Genomic DNA, 19,277 nt, shown 5'->3' with positions numbered 1-19,277 from the left:
TTTCATTGATTCGTTCCATAACTGATCTCATTCATTTAACAAATTCATCATATCATTCCTCCATTCCCGTAACATTCAATGAAACCATAGGCTGAGCATTCACATATGAGATAGGTTCAAATGGTATATCCTCAAGCTAGATGATGATTTCTAGTGTGCTACTCACATTTAATTCCATGGAACTACTATAATAAGACTATCTAAAGAAACAATCTCGAATTAAGGTGATTCCACCATTTTTGGAGCTTAACAAGCTTCCACTTATCACAAACTCCACTAGAATCAATTTGGATTTGATTTCATGAAGTTTACGAGTTATAAATGAAGGTATTTATTGGAAATCAACTAATAATTACAAGTCCTTTAGGAGGAGGTCGCGAAAATACTCTCCCATGATCGAATCAGAAATGGGATTAATAAGTTTGAGTGACTAACATCCGAAGGTGGTTAGACCTTTTTGAGATGAAGACATTATATTGATTCTACGATGATCATGCGACCGTACCATTGGGGTGCACACACCTAGTATAATGTTAGCCTTTGTGGTCCACACAACATAGCAGTCGTGTAGCTTTGTACGGGGAAGATTTAAACCGAGCGACGCTCTATGTGCACAACATGGATAAGTTTTCGTTTCGTAGAGAAGCATTACGAGTCACAACATTATTGGGAGGCCATTTCACCCGTCGACTCAATGGTGGTGCAGTGCTGATGTGACGCCTCGCCTTGGTATGGATGACATGTTGCACCTCGAGGAAAAGGAGTGGTTGACCTGTTTGTTAGTAAATAAATGGAACTATAATGTCTTAACGTTATTTGAATAATATCGACAACTGTACAAGCTGCCTAGTTATAGCGTGCCAACAATGGACGTGTTTGTCACACAACTTTTGGGAGCTTCTAGCTTCTACATTTTAAGAAAAAGCTAAAAAAGAAAAAGATTTGTTCGACAACAGGAGCTTTTAGTTAAACAAAAAGCTCTAAATCCAAAAATACTTCAACTAGCGTTTAACAAAAAAACTCTTTTAGATTTGAACAAATTGACTTAAATATCCTTTAAAATAAATAAATCATATCCATATTTTTGGTAATTATATTATAAGATTAAATATAAATATATTTTAACAATTATGATTTATTTATTTGAAACAAAATATATCTTATACGATTAAATATAAATATAATTTAATAATTATGATGTATTTATTTGAAACAACCATATCAATATAATTTATAATTTATTAATCTTCATCTAAAAATAAGCAAATATTTATATAACTTTACAAACCAAAATTAATATCATAATATTGTTTTTTTAGAATGTCCAAACACTTGTAACATGTAAAAAATATTTGGTCTAGATTCTTACAAAATTGAAAAGTCTTATTAAATATTCATCATTACTAATATGCATAAAAAAGTTTTTACCAATTTAGATGCTTAATCATACGGTACTAAGATTTGGATAAATTTTAACTTTTTTATAATTATAGTTTAGACAAATTAGTTTAAAAAATTTATCATCATTATATTTCATATCTATATATCATTTTATGTAACGATTTAAAAAATTTGTTTTAAAGAAACCTTCAACTTCTAGGTATTAGCTATCAACTTCCATCTTCCACTTATTTTTGTTGAACACGCCTAATACATATTTTTAAAGTCGATTTTTTGTAGTGTATGTATTTTTTTAATCATCACATCAAAATTAAAATCTTAACCGGTAATCTGTCATTCTAAATTATTAGTTGATTGTAGTTTAATCAACTATAATAAATGAAAATCCATTTTGCCATATGTCAATCTCTCATGAGTTTTGACACTTGTCATTTTGTAATATTTTTAAAATAAATTATATCCACATATTAATTCTTAGGGTTTTTCAAATTTTAAAATAAAAAAGCCACATAATATTTATATATGTAAAATATTAAATGTCATAAATATGATATTAAATTGCAATTAATATGTTTCTTTATTTTTATTTCAAAATTTTATTTTAAAAATATTTATTGTTTACAATTTAATATTTAATCTTTTTTTAATTAACACGTGTAATACACGGGTTTTACCCATAGTTTTTGAATATATATGAATATATATTTTTATCGATATAAATATATATTTTTTATGCAGTTTTTCTAGTCATTGTTGTCCGAATCAATTCCAAGTTTCCAACAAAAAAAAAATGCTATTAAAACCCGTGAGAAACCCCCAACGCAAAGGTTTGAATCTGCAAAAGGGTTTTTGTGTTTGAATCGAAGGCGGGCTTCAACTTTCGAGTGTATCACTGACACCGTCCAGTCGGAGTCGAAAATGGATGTCCCCAAAGATCAGATGTCTACTCTTCTCGATTGCGGTCTTTATAACTCTGCTCAAATGCTCGTAAATCTCTTTCCCTCTATGATTGCCACCATCCAGTCCGATTCGAAAGTAGTTTTACTGATGATTTCATTGCAGTAGACCTAATTCGTTTCTTTTGATTTGACCGGTGATAGGGTTGTTTCCTTGTTTCTTCATCTTCTGTGAATAATGACTCCAGCCCACATCTCAAGGCTGAAAATCTGGTGGGTATTTATCGTGTAATTTAACCAATTTCTTTAATGGTACTCCCTGAGCTGCACTGGTCACTTTCTAACTTCAAAAATTCTGTATGTATTTACAATTTTCCAAGATAAATTGCGAGACACTATCATCTTATATAAAGGGATTAATTTAGTGTCTACCTAGCAACAACATTCATATCATTTTCCATCATAGAAGTGCCAATTTAACTCCCAATAACCGATGTTACTACTTAATGTACATAACACCTGTTTTTTTTGTACCAATTTGACATCTTTTGTCCCTGCATTTATAATTTCTTTGTAAATGTTTATTCTGTTTCAGGCTCTCCATGGTGATGCTTTGTTTCGAGATAAGGAGTACAAAAGAGCTATTGTAAGATTTTTCAAATGGATATATATTTTATAACTTCTTGCATCACTGTCTGTTTTCTTCTGAAGATAGTAAACAATATTGATGAGTTGAATGCTTTAAAAGATGTTACAATTCCCAACAAAAACCAATTTTCATCTCATTACTCTCTCTCCCTCTCTTATCTCTAGCATGTGTACAAACAAGCATTGCAATACCACAAAATCATTCCAAAAATAAATGCAACAACTAGAAGTTCATTGTCCACATCAAACAGGTCTTCTTCCCCAAATTCTTTTAATGTATCAGCAATAAATGAAAACGAGGTAATGGACATATTCTCTTTTCATTTATGTCTATTTACCCTTTGTTTTACTTTTGTTGAGATCAATTAATCAAACTATTGCAATTTGTTTTCCTTTTTGAATATCAGGTGAAGTTCAAAATCGCATCTTGTCATTGTGCCATTAACGAGAATAGAGCCGCTCTTGCTGAGGTTTCAGACTATTACTCTCATCCTATAAGTTATTGTTGGTTACTTTTGTTTTTTTTGGGGTCATAAATCAATAGTTATTTCGATGTGTTTGTTTTCAAAAGTGTTCATAGATTTTTTTACTCCATGTATACTGTTTTTCTTTCTCAATCTTATTAGTTTGGCTCATGTAGTGGTTATTAAAATGGGGAAATCATATATTAAAAATCAAACTTCTCTTCTAGTAAAAACCCAAGTTTTTCTTATGTATGCCCCCAATAACATTACAATTGCCTGTGTAAATCCTGAAAATTCAAATGCAATTGATGAAGTAAAACTGGTTTTCATGTGCATGCACACAAGATGATTCCTATTTTTCACATAATCCAATGTTTAAGAAACTGATATGAGGCTTTAACATGAATGGCAATGTACTTTCATTGGTTTGTTTATTATATCATCCTACTTTCATTTCTCCTATTACAAGTTACAACATTGGACTTTGAAAACCATACCCAATAATAGCAATGTCATTGAAATACAAAGCAATTTCTGATGCTATAAAACGAACAAAATCGAAAGTACAATGCCATAATTGGATAGAATTCCAATAATAGAAAGAAAGGAAAGTAGGATGTTCTAATACACAAATATATGAAAGCACATTGCTATTTATTGGACTTAACCCTTTGAGTTTAACTACATGATTTTACAGATGGAGACTATTCCAAGTAAATCAAGGAACTTGCAAATGAATCTATTGTTGGGAAAGCTTTATCGATATTCTAAACACATTCGTCCTGCCATTGCTTGTTACAAAGAGTGCCTAAGGTCTGTTGCTTTTAGACTAAATTACAAAAATGGTCCTTGAGTAGTGAGTATTGCTGCTTTACCAATATTGGCCCCAAAAAGTTTTCTCTTGCAATTTTGGTCCTTATTTGAGAGTTTTGTAACGTTTTGGTCCCTTATTTGAGGTATTTGAGGTTTTGGTAACATGAATTATGTTACAACATGGTTTCCATTTTGCAGACATTGCCCATATATCATTGAGGCTATTACATCATTGGCTGAGTTAGGTGTTCAAGCAAAAGATATTTTTTCATTGCTTCCACAGGTGTGTTGAAGTCACCTCCATTTGGTTTATTATTCATGAACAATGTATAATGTGTAGTTCTTTTTCCTATTAATGGTCTTCCCATATGTGTGGCATAATAATTATTGGCTTGAGCTAATTGGTTGATATTTTGAGTCTTTATTATTTGTTTTAGAAAATTGTAATCATTTTTGTGTTTCAAATTTGATGTTCAAGACACCTAACAGAAGTGGAAGGCCTCCTTTTGATCAGTTTGAATCCAACCGTTGGTTGCAAGTGAGTTACTAACACATTTTGCTCTATATTTGTTTATATTTTGTCATATTTAAGTCTTTCAATTCTCTAGTTATTAATACATGTTGCTCTATAAAATGTTCTTTTTGTTGTCCAGAAATATTATAATGTTTATGTTCTTTTTTATGCAGCGTTATGTTGAGGCTCAATGTTGTATTGCATCAAATGATTATAAAGGTTGGTCAACTTTTGTCAATATTAGACCTTTTTTGTTTTGGGATAATTGTAATTCAGGACAACAAATTATCATCAAAATATGTTTAGGAGCAAAATGACTTGAGATTTTACATTTTTGCATTAGTCGACTTGAGAATTAATGACTCCATAATGAACAATTTAGTTGTTAGTTAATCACAATGAAAAATAAAGATTACTTTTGTTGAAGTAAATAGTCCTTACTCTGTTTATTACATACTAAGTAGAGTTTTTTTGAATTCCTTTAATTATTGTGAATGGTTATTATTTTATTGACATAATTCATATTTACTCAGGTGGTCTAGAACTTTTTTCAGAACTTCTTCAACGGTTTCCCAACAATGTGCACATATTACTTGAAATGGCAAAGGTCCAAATCCAAAATACATTTCCTAAATTTATTTTTCATTATAATACCAAAATGTTGATTATCATATAATCTGAAAGTAATTTTCATTTATAGGTGGAAGCTATCATTGGGAAAAACGATGAAGCCATTATGAATTTTGAGAAGGTAAAAAACACTCCTTCTAATTTGTATTCAACATCTTGAAACTTGTACTCATTTTTTGTTTGACTTTATAGATTCGGTCAGTTGACCCTTATGTGGTGAAATATATGGATGAATATGCTATGCTTTTGAAGCTAAAATCAGATCCATTAAAGTTAAACAAATTGGTGCATGATTTGCTAAACATTGATCCAGCCAGGCCTGAAGTGTTTGTGGCTTTATCTGTTTTGTGTGAAGGGAAAGATGACAGAGCTGCCTTAACTAATGCTGAGAAAGTAATATTTTTGTTAATTAGTTAGTTTAATTTTTTTAAATGCTAATTGTTTCTAAATTTGTTATGTTACCAGAGCATACGAATTGATGAGAGACATATAACTGGACACATAGTGAAGGTATTGCCTAAATTGACACATAGTGAAGTATAGATATTTAGGGTATGTTTGATGGGATGGAATGGAAAAAGTAATGGAATCAGGAAGGTAATGGAATGAGTCATTACATTCCATGATAGTGTTTGGTTGGTTGGTAGGAATGGAATGGATTTTCGTAATTTTTTTTATATAATATGTAAATAAAATGTATAGTTTTTAGTCAACTTATACATTATTTAATTGTACTTGATGAATCTTTAAGTTAAAAACACTAGAAGCTCAAAGGTTACATTAGAAAAAAATATATATTCTACTTTTTTTTTAGAAAAATAAAATTTTAATTCAATTAAAGATCCAAGATTAAAAAAATGATCCGTGTCAATAAAAAAAAAAATTAAAGCTGGGTTATATTACAAATTTTCATTTCATCTGAATGATGGAATAAAAAAGATCTCTTGACTAAGGAATGATAATTAACAAAATCAAAGTAAATCATATTCCTCCAAAAAATGATCTATATTCCATTCCATCTAACAAAACAAGCCTACTTTTTTCATTCCAATGGAATGGATCATTCCATTCCTTCCCCAATTCCATCATTACCAAACACAATCTTTATATTTATTTTCTGTATTTTATCCTGGAATAAAAAGTTTGATTGTTTTTTTGTTTAATATTCATGCCAATAAATATCATAAACTGACATCTTTTAGCTTTTAGGGTAACCTGTTTCTATCAATGAATCAACCAGAAGCAGCTGTGGTTGCCTTCAGATCTGCTCAGGAATTAAGACCTGATCTGCGTTCCTATCAAGGTGCATTTGCAATAAAAAAACTCAAAATATATCTATATATATATAAGATATAAATATATATAAAAAATAAAAGAATTGTATGATCTTTTGTTCAGGGTTAGTTCGATCTTATCTGGCAGTTTCAAAAACCAAAGAAGCATTATATGCTGCAAGAGAGGCAATGAAGGCCATGCCTCAATCTGCAAAAGCTCTAAAACTTGTTGGTGATGTATATGCTAGTAATTCTAGTGGAAGAGAAAAGGTATATACTGTAATAAAAAATTAATCAGTTTGACTTTAAAAAGTCAAACAAACTAAAGTGAAGTTTGAAACAGGCTAAGAAATTTTACGAGTCTGGCCTTAGACTAGAACCTGGTTACCTTGGAGCTGCATTAGCATTGGTGGATTTGCACGTGATGGAAGGTCGCAACTATGAAGCTGTAACTCTTCTTGAAAGATACCTTAAAGATTGGACTGATGACTCACTACATGTTAAGCTTGCTCAGATTCTTGCTGCTACTAATATGTTGCAGGATTCCCTCTCACATTATCAGGCTGCTTTGAGGTAATATTAATCTACTTTCATCAAATTTCAATTCCAAACACAGTGCAACCTGTTTTGTCTGGTGTAAAAAAACATGGCAAAAAGAAACAAAGAAAAGAAAAGGCTTAATATGTTTTTTTTTTCTTTTTTCTTTCAGGATTAATCCTCAAAATGAATCAGCAAAAAAAGGGTTGGAACGATTGGAGAAGCTAATGAAGGTTTGTTTTGTTGTTTATATGTCCAAGATAATGATGCTCTAACAGTTTTGTTAAATTTTTTTTTACAAGAAAATAGTTAGAAACAAGCAAAAGTAGACTCTAAAATATGGATTCTTTTGTTTGGTAAGGGAGTTGATCCTGATGCCCCTGAAGAAGAGGAGGAGAACGATGGTGATGATGGTGATGGTGATGGTGATGCTGAAGAAGCGGAGCTTTTATGATGGATCAAAGGTACTTTTTTCTACATCTTATGTTGGGCTAATTACAAGAAATAGCAACCTACTTTCATTTATTATTATTATTATTATTTTTTTATAACATCTTACTTTTATTTACAGCACTTTACTTCCATTTTTATAAACATATATATGACATATTACCAGGTTTGAAATTGGTGACATCTCTCATCTTTTTGTTCATCTACATGTATATCATCAAGATCTTATATAGTCCACCTTCAGATGGAGATTAAGAGAACTTAAAAAGCATCTGAAATATGTTTTGACCAATTTAAATTTGGTCAAAAAAATGTTGTATAAAAAACTTGTAAGGTGATGCATGCTCATAGCTTCAAGTTGTTTGACTCGCTAATGAGCAAAAGAAATGATTCAATCGTCTTTTATTCAGACATGTGTTATTTTTCGTGTAAAACTTCGATTCTTTTGTAGATTTATTTACTTAGTGATCTTAATCATATATAACTCTTAATCATGTAACATTCATTTATCAGCTTTATCAAACGTTTATTCTATTTTAGTGGGGTTTATACCTTTTTTATTTATACCTTCTTTAACCAATACTAATTTCATCGTCTTTTCATAAATAAATTTCAAACTATTACCAAAAAAGTAGTAATCAAAATGTATTTGGCAAAAAGTTAAAGTTTTAGTGAAATGTATATATGAAACATGGTAAAAATAGTTTCGGTGTTGGATTAATTAATTAATCTTCTATGTAAATAATTACATACATACATAACACTCGTTCAGGCCTTTAAAATTAGTGCAATATCTATTTTTTATTAGGAAGTTTTATAATTAATTTTATCTTGTACGCAAATAATAAGTATATGCATAACACTCATTGAAATCTTTAAAATAAGATTAATGTCTATAGTTCTTATCAAGAAGTTTTATAATTAGGGCGTGTTTGGCAAAAGTAGCTGTTAGCTGGAAGCGGGTAGCGGTTAGCTGGTAGCAAGAAACTGTAACTTTTATTTTTTATAATAGTGTTTGGAAAAAGTAGCTGGTAACTTTTGTAATGTATAAAATTACATAAAAGGACAATTGATTAAAAATAAATAAATATATAAATATATTTTTAAGGGTAATTATGGAAATTGATTTCAAAAGCTCAGTAGCGTTTGGATTTGGAGCGTTTTGATTAAACTAAAAGCTAAATGTTCGTACTGCCAAACAAAACTTTTTGTTTAAATTAGAGCGTTTTGTCAAAGAGAAATTAAATATCCTCCTACTTTTTGTTCCTACAAATCCTCCTACCCATTTAAATGATGACATGTGTCACATTAATATCCTAAAATATCACTAAATTTCATTAAATGAGTATTTAATGTTACACATGTCACAATTTAAATGGGTAGGAGGATTTGTAGGAACAAAAAGTAGGAGGATATTTAATTTCTCTTTGTCAAAAGCTAAAAGCTAGAAGCTCCCAAACGATTCCAAAAGCTCCGTACCAAACACACCCGAAATAAAATTAATTAAATATAAAACTTCCTAATAAAAACTATAGAGATTGAACTTATTTTAAGGTCTCAATGACTATTAATCTATTATATATGTAATTATTATTTACATACAAGATTTATTAAGAAAAAAAAAGATAAATCAGACTAATCCCGCCAACCATTTTCTAAGATTTAGTCAAAAATTAGAAAAACAACTCAAATATTTTTATTGGCGCCAGCCTGTGAAAATATCAAATTTTAGTCAACTTTGAAGCTTCATAACTTTGTCATATGAACTTCGTCTGGGTTGATATTTTTCATTGTTTTCTTTGTAACAATGGTTATCTACAAACATATCACACTCCAAATTTAGCTGTAAGGAATTCATACTTTGTAGCTCCAAATTATGCTATCTTGTAAAATATATGAAAAAATATCAAACTTTAAACATTCATAAATTTCTTGTAAGAACTTTGTTTGAGCTTAATTTTTTTCATTGTAGTTTGTAACAGTGGCTATACTTACACATATCATACTTGAAATTTGGATATCGGAAAGTCGTACTTTGTAAGCTCCAAAGTAGCTAGTTAACATTTTTTTTCAAAGATCATCATTTTTCATCTGGATATCGGGAAGTTGTACTTCTACTATGTATTGTTGTTAGAAGTGACAAAGGGCAAGCAGATGGTGACCTACAAAAAATTGATATTTTTTTCACAGGTCATCGAGATTTTTGCAGGTGGTGACTGCAGAAATTTGGAAGTTTTTTTTTGCAGACTACATAGATTTTTGTAGGTGACCTGCGAAAATATGAGAATTTTTCACAGACAGCCTAGATTTTTGGAGATGGGTGACATGCGAAAACTTGATAATTTTTTTCACAAGCCACATGAGATTTTTGCGGGTGGTGACATACGAAAATCTTGTCTACATATCTTTTGCTAATTTTTAGTTAAATCGTGGAAAATGGTTTGTAAGATTTCAAAAACTTGATTTATATACTACCCGATTTTAAATTTATAATCTTAACCTATTTAATTAACTAATTGCACTTAGACAATATACCTAGTCAAATTTATAGAATAATTTAGATAAGCTAAGTATCGAACTCAGGGAACGGATTTAACTAATAAAATAATTACTAAAAATTAATCTAAAAACAATAAGTAAAGAGGGGGTTTTATTTGATTTTGCAAGTTCAGATTAACTTAAAACTCAACACTCAACTAAAAAAAGCGATTGTAAACAACATTAAGAAGACACTTCTGTTTAGCTTTGAATCCCCTTTTTTCCTATGTGGAGTTTCTAAATATGGATTTATTCAGTCAGTTACCAATTTAAATATACGTAGCAGTCTTGATCCAATCTCGTATTATTTTCACCAATTCATGAACTACTATGTAATGATCATACACAATCAAACACATAATTGATTATTAATGATAATTGGGCTATGTAAGATATATCTAGATAATCATCTCATGACAAATTACCAAACATAATTATGATTAAATTAATGTTCTCCAACACAGTTAAATTTGTTACCTTTATTACTTAATCTAAGATGCGATTAATCCTAGCTCTAGCAATTTATTGATCATAAACTACTAGGTAAACAAGTTCATGCAATTCAAATGGTCATTAAACTATACTTAACTTGAAGCAAAGCAACAAAGATGCAAACTTTAACATGGTGGGTAATGAGAATCAAACACATTCATTATCCAACTTCATAAAATCAAACTAGAAGCAAGAAACTAACACATAGTATTAGGGTTCATCTACACTAAACGAAAACCTAATGATTAACTACTCATAGCAGAAAATAAGCACACAAAAGCATAAGAATTCAACATAGATAATCAAATGCAAACCGAATGTGATGTGTAATCTTCAAACATTCTCTCTTCCAAAGGGTTGTTTTTCGCAGATATTTGGCTTCTAAAATCGACTATATCTCCAGAAAATCAGATCCAACCTCCTTAAAGTCGATATGCAAAGGGATATTTATAGTTTCCAAAAATCGTATCTCACGTCATGAGAATTAAGGTCTCACGTAGTGAGATCAGTGCAATTCGTGCCGTGATTATCTTCCGAAAGAATCCTCCTCACGACATGAGATTATAATGCTCACGTCGTGAGCTCAGTTATCGTCCATATCATCGATATTTTTCCTCTCGCCACACCATGAGACTCGTATTTTCATGGTTTTTCTTCCTTTTAAGCTCCGTTAAGCTCCCAACTTCAGCTCCAGTCCTTCCAGGTTCTAGTATTTGTCAGTTTTGGTTCTTTTCCTTCAAGAATGTTCTATTTGGCTATAGAATATAATTCAACTCAATAAGTACCAAATATATTTGCAATTAACCGAATATTAGCTTAAAATGTATTAAAATAATGTCTAAATATATGCATAAATGTAGCAATATCAATATGATTTATCTTTTTCTCGTTACTTAATTATAAAACTTCTTAATAAAAACTATAGATATTGGAATTTGGACTTATTTTAAAGGCCTCGATGAATGTTATATGATGATATATCTTTCAAAATATGTATTTTAGTTATTATATATATTTTTACCAATATATTAATTAATTAACAATGATAATGCCAAAAAGTAGAACTCCATTAATTAAAAGTGTAAGGTGAAATAGTTAATTTTTTTTAGCATAATAAATAGTGTAATTTAACTAGTCACCTTTAGATTTCAGACCTCATTTTGGATTTTATTTCTGACCTCATTTCGGACTACATCAACTTCAAACAATGTCTTCTTCTAGCAATGAACATATTCAATTTTTGTGGATATGCGTTGATTCTTTGTATGATTATATGTTTTTATTTGTGATTATATGTTAAAAATAAGGAATTTTTGTATGATTATATGTTTTTATTTGTGATTATATGATTATTACTTGTTTTTAGGGTTTTGATGAAAGATCTTGTATGCCCAAGAGTCATTATAAAATGATATTGTTAATAATATATGATCATATATGGTTACACCTTATAACAGGTTACCATCAACTGATTATTTATTAGTGTAATTTGATTATTAATAAATACATCAACACTTGTATTTAATTGGAAAATTATTATTTCATAGAAATAATATTTTACTAATTGAGAATTTATTATTTATGGAAATAATATTTATTGGAGAAATAACAACTTATGAATATATCATAAAGTATGATTATTTATATGTTATATTTATATCTCATTAAACTGGTTTTAGTTTATTTATGTAAATGCGATTTATATAAAAGAGAAAATCAAATATATAAATAGTTATATGTTTTATATACATATGTTAGAAATCAATTATATAAAAGGTAGCCTTTTATATCTATTGGATATATATATATATATATATATATATATATATATATATATATATATATATATATATATATATATACACACACACACACTTAACTAGCCATGAATAAATAAATTAGCCATCACTTTTTGGTCTCTTTGACCTTATGGCCGAATTTGACATGAGGAATGGTCATAGATTTCTTTTTCATTGTTTAATGTATGTCCCATGACTTGCTTTTGCTTTTGATTTTTGGTTGCACCTTTTTTTACATTGGATGGAGCATAAAAGATGAACTTGTAAGCATTTGTAGATGACTTTAGTCTTGCAAAATGATCTTTTGGTGGGAGTAAAACTAGTTTCATTTTGCTAAAATCTTAAGTCTTCAGTTGCATTGTTTATGTTTTTAAAACAAATTTTTGAATAAAAACCCAACATTTGGATGATTATATGTGGGCATATGTGTCTATTAGAACAACTAAAGTTAAAAAAAATTTGTAAAGCTGTCTGGAACAAGTCCAGAATGTGTTGAACTGGTACGGAACACATAGAACTGTTCCAAAATGTTGTCCTTATTCTGAAATGGTGTTTGGAAAACAACCATTATAGTCCAGAATGGTGTACTGAACATTGTCCTTTTAGTCTGAAACATGCATCAATGGCCTAATTTAAATTCCTTTCATTGTAGCGTGATAGACCATATAAAGTGGTTGTGACTACAACCAACTCTAGAGGGAAGTCATGTCATTACCTTATGCGTAAGGAGGTTGCTACTTATCTTCATTGACCTGACTTGGAGGAGCTTCTATCCCCGATAAATGACTACCAGGTTTGCTTTGATAATAGAGCTTTCTGCCTTGTTATTGGGTTGTGGTTTGAGGACTATTTTCGGGCTACTTCTTCTACTACATAGTTCAAAAAGCATGTCTTTCCATTTTTATTGGGTTCATAGTCAGTGAAAGTTGATGACGTTATTCAAATATTTAATACTTCACTTAATCGATTATCATATGCAGACAATGTGCAAGTCTCCCTATTGCATATGTTAGAGTAGGGATTTTGTGGCATATACACTCGACAACCAATTCATGATGAATAACTTGCACTGGTCTTTGATTTGGACAAGTTTAGCAGCTATAAAGTTATTTAGATTATAGCAAATGTATATTATATCAAATGGTTCTTTTGATTGATAGTTATTAAATGCAACTGTTGACACAAATACACATGGGGAAGAGCAATATGGGTTTCAACTTACAAATAGTTGTCTGCTGTCTTTGATAAGATTGAGCAACATTTAAACCCCAACCAACCAAGACTCGACAATGGGCCTACATATATTGTGCATGAATTTATCTATGCATTTAAGGTATGCTGATTATCTTTCATAAGAATTTTGATGAAAAATAAAAGTATTACAACATTATTATGTTTGTTAGTTGTTTGACATCTTAATTTTGTAGATTTGGATCATGGAGACATTTCCTAACAATAGGATGTGTAACGTCCCAAAAATACTAGATAAAATTTTTTGTTTTTAAATCAACCAAAACATTCATTCATTGCTTTTAAGGATAGTGATAGTATCAAAAGTGTTTCCAATAACATCAAAGTAATAATAAAATAATAAGTATGAATTCTCATGTGGATGTGATGCAATCATGCCGGACTCTTCCTATTGGAACAAAAGTACCTAAAAGATTTAAACATAAAACCATAAGCACAAAGCTAGTGAGTTCCCCAAAACATCATATACCATACATAACATAACGGGTCTATTTCTACCCCAATAGGATGCTATGGGCCAAATTATAGTTTTACTCTCTGCCATGGGCCAAATCATGGTATTTACTTGTACAAGTGCCAGGGGCCAAATCCTGGTCTTCCATAAAATTGCTAGGGGCGAACCCTGGTCTTACATGAAAATGTCAGGGGGCAAACCTGGTCTTTCATACAAATACTAGGGGCCAAACCCTGATCTTCTATGCAATTATCACAAAGACAACTAACATCCTACATAGTATAGTGAGAGAACTCACCTCACAACGTAGTCAACAACTAACCAAATCACACAACCAATAAATGGGTACTACACACTGATGGGTTTGAGCCATAAGAACTTTCCTATGTGCACATGCAAACCCTAATGCTTGGATCTAGGTTTCTCTAATTGTACATGCATTCATCCAAGACTTTCAAAACCTAGATCTATTGAGTATAATTCGAAATTAATGTGACAAATCAGATCTAGATGATTACCTCTTGTTGCTTGCTTGAATCTTCTTGTTCTTGGAGCTTAGAGTCACAATTGTCACTCCTCTAATGGCTTACAAACACCAACTAGCAAGAGGATGATTTGGAGAGAGGAGAGAGGTATAGAAATCGGCCCTAGGGTTCCAAGGAATCAAGTGTAGCCGATTTCTACAACCCAAGGGATTTATTTATACTATGAGCTTCTAGGGTTTCAGCCAAAACCCTAATGGACAACTTAATCACCAAGCAGCCCATGGAACCTTCTGGAGTAAGGCCTTGGACAAAATCTTGATGGGATCATTCCCACAATTTCGTCCACCCCTTATCCATGAGGGTTTCCTAGCCCAAAATACAACTATCACACATTTGACAGTTTAAGCCCCTTTATTCAATTAATCTCTTTTAGTCACCAAATTAATTCCTAATTAATCTATGACTAATATTAATTAAATAATATAATTATTCCTTTAATATATTATTCTCATAATATATTAATATAATAATATCTTCTCTCTCTTCATAAATCACCCTGTCAAGTTGCTATGGCGAAGGCAACCCAAAAGGACCATGCACAACCGGGTCACGTACTTACCATATATAGTTACGGACTTAGACACTAATCCAACAGTCTCCCACTTGGATAAGTCTAGTAACTACAAATGCAAGCCTAATCCGATTAGCAATCGTAGCTCTCAAAGACGTTGTTAAACTCTGATCTTATCAGTAACCTGTCCTTTAGATAAGGGATCATATAATCATCTGTTCTAGATATCATGTGGACAATCACATGGAACATAGTCATACTTATTGTCCATCAGTTAGTTTCTCGATCTCAGATTCATTTGACATAGAACTTAATTGAACACATCAATTCAGTCCTGACCGGGCCCGACACATAAGTCAAATCAAATCATCGAGGGGCCCTGATATCGCTTTTACCCTCTTAGGATAAAAGGAACAAATAAACTTCGATTTATACACATTTACTATCCACTAATCAAATCATACACAACAATGCGTTTTATAACATCAAGTTACTGATGTGTTTACACATTATCAATGCACAACCAATTAGCAAACAATAAACCATATATCTAGGTTTTAAGACCATATGATATTACCGTTTTGTGATCACTCGTGATGAATTCCATGAAGCGATTCCAACAAGCGTGGGTTTATTCCAATGCTCAAATCAAGTTCATAAGCACTCATGAACGTTGCAACAAACCTTTGCTATGTCTAATACATTTTAGACATTCTACACACCAATTCATGACAGTCTTCATTCATATCTACTTCCAACATATGAATGACTGTGGACCGTTCGAATAATTCGATTATTATCAAATAATTCAATTATTCAGGAAGTCAAAACATGCAAAATGAAACAATAGGTAAATGATTAACATAAGACAGTAACATTACTAATAAATAATACTCTTTTATTTAATCATTGAATGTTAATTACAATTTATCTATTACACGTTTCTAAACTATCTAATCTAAACTAATATCGTCCTTCAGCCCGATGCTCCTAGCGTGCTGCAAGTGCTTAACCCTGCTCAGTCCCTTCGTAAGCGAATCTGCTGGGTTATCCTCCGACGATACCCTCTTTACTACGAGGAGTCCTTCTTCCACCCGATGTCGAATAAAGTGATATTTTCTGTCGATATGTCGAGATCTACCGTGATCTCTTGGTTCCTTGGTCAAGGCAACCGCTCCTTCATTATCACAGAAAATCTCCATGGGCTCCTTTATGGCTGGCACAACTCCAAGGTCTCCAATGAAGTTCTTCAACCATATTGCCTCCTTTGATGCTTCGCTCGCTGCAATGTACTCTGATTCGCACGTTGAATCGGCTACGGTTTCTTGTTTGGAACTTTTCCAAGTCACTGCTCCTCCATTAAGGGTAAAGACCCAGCCCGACTGCGAACGGTAGTTGTCCCTGTCGGTCTGAAAACTGGCATCACTGTACCCTCGCACCTTTAAGTCATCACTCCCACCGAAGACTAGAAACCATTCCTTGGTCCTCCGAAGGTACTTAAGAATATTCTTGACTGCGATCCAATGCGCTCTTCCAGGGTTCCCTTGATATCTGCTGACCATGCTCAAAGCGAAGGCCACATCAGGGCGAGTACAAGTTATAGCATACATGATCGAGCCGACTGCGGAAGCGTAAGGTACTCGGCTCATCTCTGCTATCTCGACTTCAGTACTCGGACTTTGAGTCTTACTCAACTTGGCATTACTTTGGATTGGTATCTCCCCTTTCTTTGAATTCTCCATACTAAAATGTTTTAGTATCTTGTCCAAGTAAGTATTCTGACTAAGTCCTATTAGTCTCTTACTTCTGTTTCTCACTATCCTTATTCCCAAAATATAGGAAGCCTCTCCGAGGTCTTTCATAGCGAAGCACTTCCCGAGCCAGGACTTAACCTCCTGCAGTGTCGGGATGTCGTTTCCTATGAGTAGTATATCGTCGACATACAAAACAAGGAAGCTTACTACATTCCCACTGGCTTTGACATATACACATGATTCATCTTCGCTTCGCAGAAAACCAAACTCTTTGACCTTCTCATCAAAACAAAGATTCCATCTGCGAGACGCTTGCTTAAGTCCATAAATGGACTTCTCAAGCTTACACACTCTATTGGGATGCTTCGCATTGACAAAACCCTCCGGCTGAGCCATGTAAACATCCTCAGCCAACTTCCCATTAAGGAAAGCGGTTTTGACATCCATTTGCCATATTTCATAGTCATGAAATGCAACAATGGCCAACATCACCCTGATAGACTTTATATTCGCAACTGGTGAGAAGGTTTCGTCGTAGTCAACTCCAGGAGTTTGAGTGAAACCCTTCGCAACCAATCGCGCCTTATAAGTGTGCACATTCCCATCCACGTCAGTCTTCTTCTTGAAGATCCACTTGCACCCGACCGTCTTACGACCTGGTACATTATCAACCAAATTCCAAACTTGGTTGTCATACATGGACTGAGTCTCGCTGTCCATAGCCTCTTTCCATTTTGCAGACTCCGGGCCTGCCATGGCTTCCTTATAGCTGTTAGGTTCATCCAGATTCACTAGTGTACTATCACTAATGAACGTATCCCCTTCTGTAGTAATATGAAAACCATAAAACTGGGGTGGAACACTAACCCTTTCGGAACGTCTAAGAGGTAAGGACTCGTCAATCGGTTCAACCGGAGTTTCCTCCTCAGGTTGAGCGCCAGTGTTAGAGGTTCCTTCATCGCTCGACTCTTGAAGCTCTTTAAGATCGATTTGCCTCCCACTGTCTCCTTGGCCTATGAGTTCTCGCTCTTAGAAAACCCCTCTCCTCGCAACGAAGACAACATTGTCACTCGGTCTGTAGAAGAGATATCCAAAGGATTTCTGCGGGTAGCCGATGAAAATATATCGCTCACTACGAGGTTCGAGCTTGTCGTGAGTCTCCCGTCTTACGAAAGCCTCACAACCCCAAACCTTGATATGTGCTAACGAGGGAGCTTTCCCTATCCACATCTCGTGAGGTGTTTTGGCAACCTTCTTCGTAGGGACTAAGTTAAGGATATGGGCGGCAGTCTCTAGGGCATACCCCCAGAATGAGATAGGTAGTGAAGCACGACTCATCATGGAACGAACCATGTCTAGCAAGGTTCGATTACGCCTCTCAGCTACACCATTCAACTACGGTGTCCTGGGTGGCGTCAATTGCGAAACTATTCCGCATTCCTTGAGGTAGTCGTGGAATTACAGACTTAGGTACTCTCCACCCCGATCAGATCGAAGCATCTTGATTTTCCTGCCCAACTGATTCTCCACTTCTTGTTTAAACTCTTTGAACTTTTCAAAGGTTTATGACTTGTGCTTGATTAAGTAGATATACCCATATCTGCTGTAATCATCTGTGAAAGTCACATAGAAGCGATTCGCATCCCTTGTGGTGGATCTAAAGGGTCCACATACATCTGTATGTATGAGATCCAATAAACCCTCATCCCTTGCACAAGTGCCAGTGAAGGGTGTCTTGGTCATCTTTCCAAGTAAACAAGACTCGCAGACGTCATCGTCCCTAAGGTCGAATGACTCCAACACTCCATCCTTTTGGAGTTAGGCTATGCGTTTCTTGTTGACATGTCCAAGACGACAATGCCACAAGCATGCTTTATCCATACTATTGGAAGAATCCACACACAACACATCATTTCCTAAGTTATCTACAACCATCACAGTTTCATATATTCCATTACAAGGCAATGCTTCAAAATATAAAACATTATTAAGATAAGCATAAATAGAACCCTTTTCATTATCAAATGAATATCTAAAACCTTGTCTATATAAACCATGAAATGAAATGATGTTTCTAGCCAATTATTCAAATCTAAATCTAATCCATTACTAAGCACTAATGAGTATACTCCAATCTTGGTGACAGGCGATGTTCATCTGTTTCCCATGATCAGATTCATCCTTCCATGCTCCACATCCCTATTTCTTCTTAGTCCCTGTAAATCAGAACAAATGTGAAAACCACATCCTGTATCAAGAACCCAAGAAGTAGTATGTGATAAACCATTAGATTTAATTGTGTAAAT

At 32.8% G+C, this 19,277-nt stretch overlaps 1 protein-coding gene across 1 annotated transcript; it reads left to right on the top strand.

The window, feature by feature from the left end:
• The first annotated feature begins 2,164 nt into the window (after positions 1 to 2,164).
• APC7 (tetratricopeptide repeat (TPR)-containing protein) lies at positions 2,165 to 8,150 on the top strand. The gene is made up of 19 exons (XM_079047894.1): positions 2,165 to 2,388; positions 2,502 to 2,570; positions 2,893 to 2,943; positions 3,111 to 3,245; positions 3,353 to 3,415; positions 4,107 to 4,222; positions 4,421 to 4,505; positions 4,701 to 4,760; positions 4,910 to 4,955; positions 5,270 to 5,343; positions 5,437 to 5,487; positions 5,559 to 5,759; positions 5,832 to 5,876; positions 6,576 to 6,669; positions 6,765 to 6,910; positions 6,984 to 7,213; positions 7,350 to 7,410; positions 7,539 to 7,641; positions 7,794 to 8,150. The coding sequence occupies exons 1-18, from the start codon at positions 2,320 to 2,322 to the stop codon at positions 7,629 to 7,631; spliced, it is 1,689 nt and encodes a 562-aa protein (XP_078904020.1). The 5' UTR covers positions 2,165 to 2,319; the 3' UTR covers positions 7,632 to 7,641; positions 7,794 to 8,150.
• The last annotated feature ends 11,127 nt before the right edge of the window (positions 8,151 to 19,277 follow it).

The sequence above is a fragment of the Lactuca virosa genome, chromosome 5 (genome assembly GCF_052849685.1).
Source record: "Lactuca virosa cultivar CGN04683 chromosome 5, Lactuca_virosa_CGN04683_v6, whole genome shotgun sequence".
Lineage (NCBI taxonomy): Eukaryota > Viridiplantae > Streptophyta > Magnoliopsida > Asterales > Asteraceae > Lactuca > Lactuca virosa.
Note: the sequence above shows the minus strand (reverse complement) of the source record. Positions and strands in the feature narration are given on the sequence as shown.

Excerpts from the sequence above, each read along its gene's own strand:
- APC7 (XM_079047894.1), top strand. The coding sequence starts at position 2,320 with ATGGATGTCCCCAAAGATCAGATGTCTACTCTTCTCGATTGCGGTCTT. Across the intron at positions 4,956-5,269 it reads TGCATCAAATGATTATAAAG|GTGGTCTAGAACTTTTTTCA; the intron begins GTTGGTCAACTT and ends ATATTTACTCAG. Across the intron at positions 5,488-5,558 it reads CCATTATGAATTTTGAGAAG|ATTCGGTCAGTTGACCCTTA; the intron begins GTAAAAAACACT and ends TTGACTTTATAG.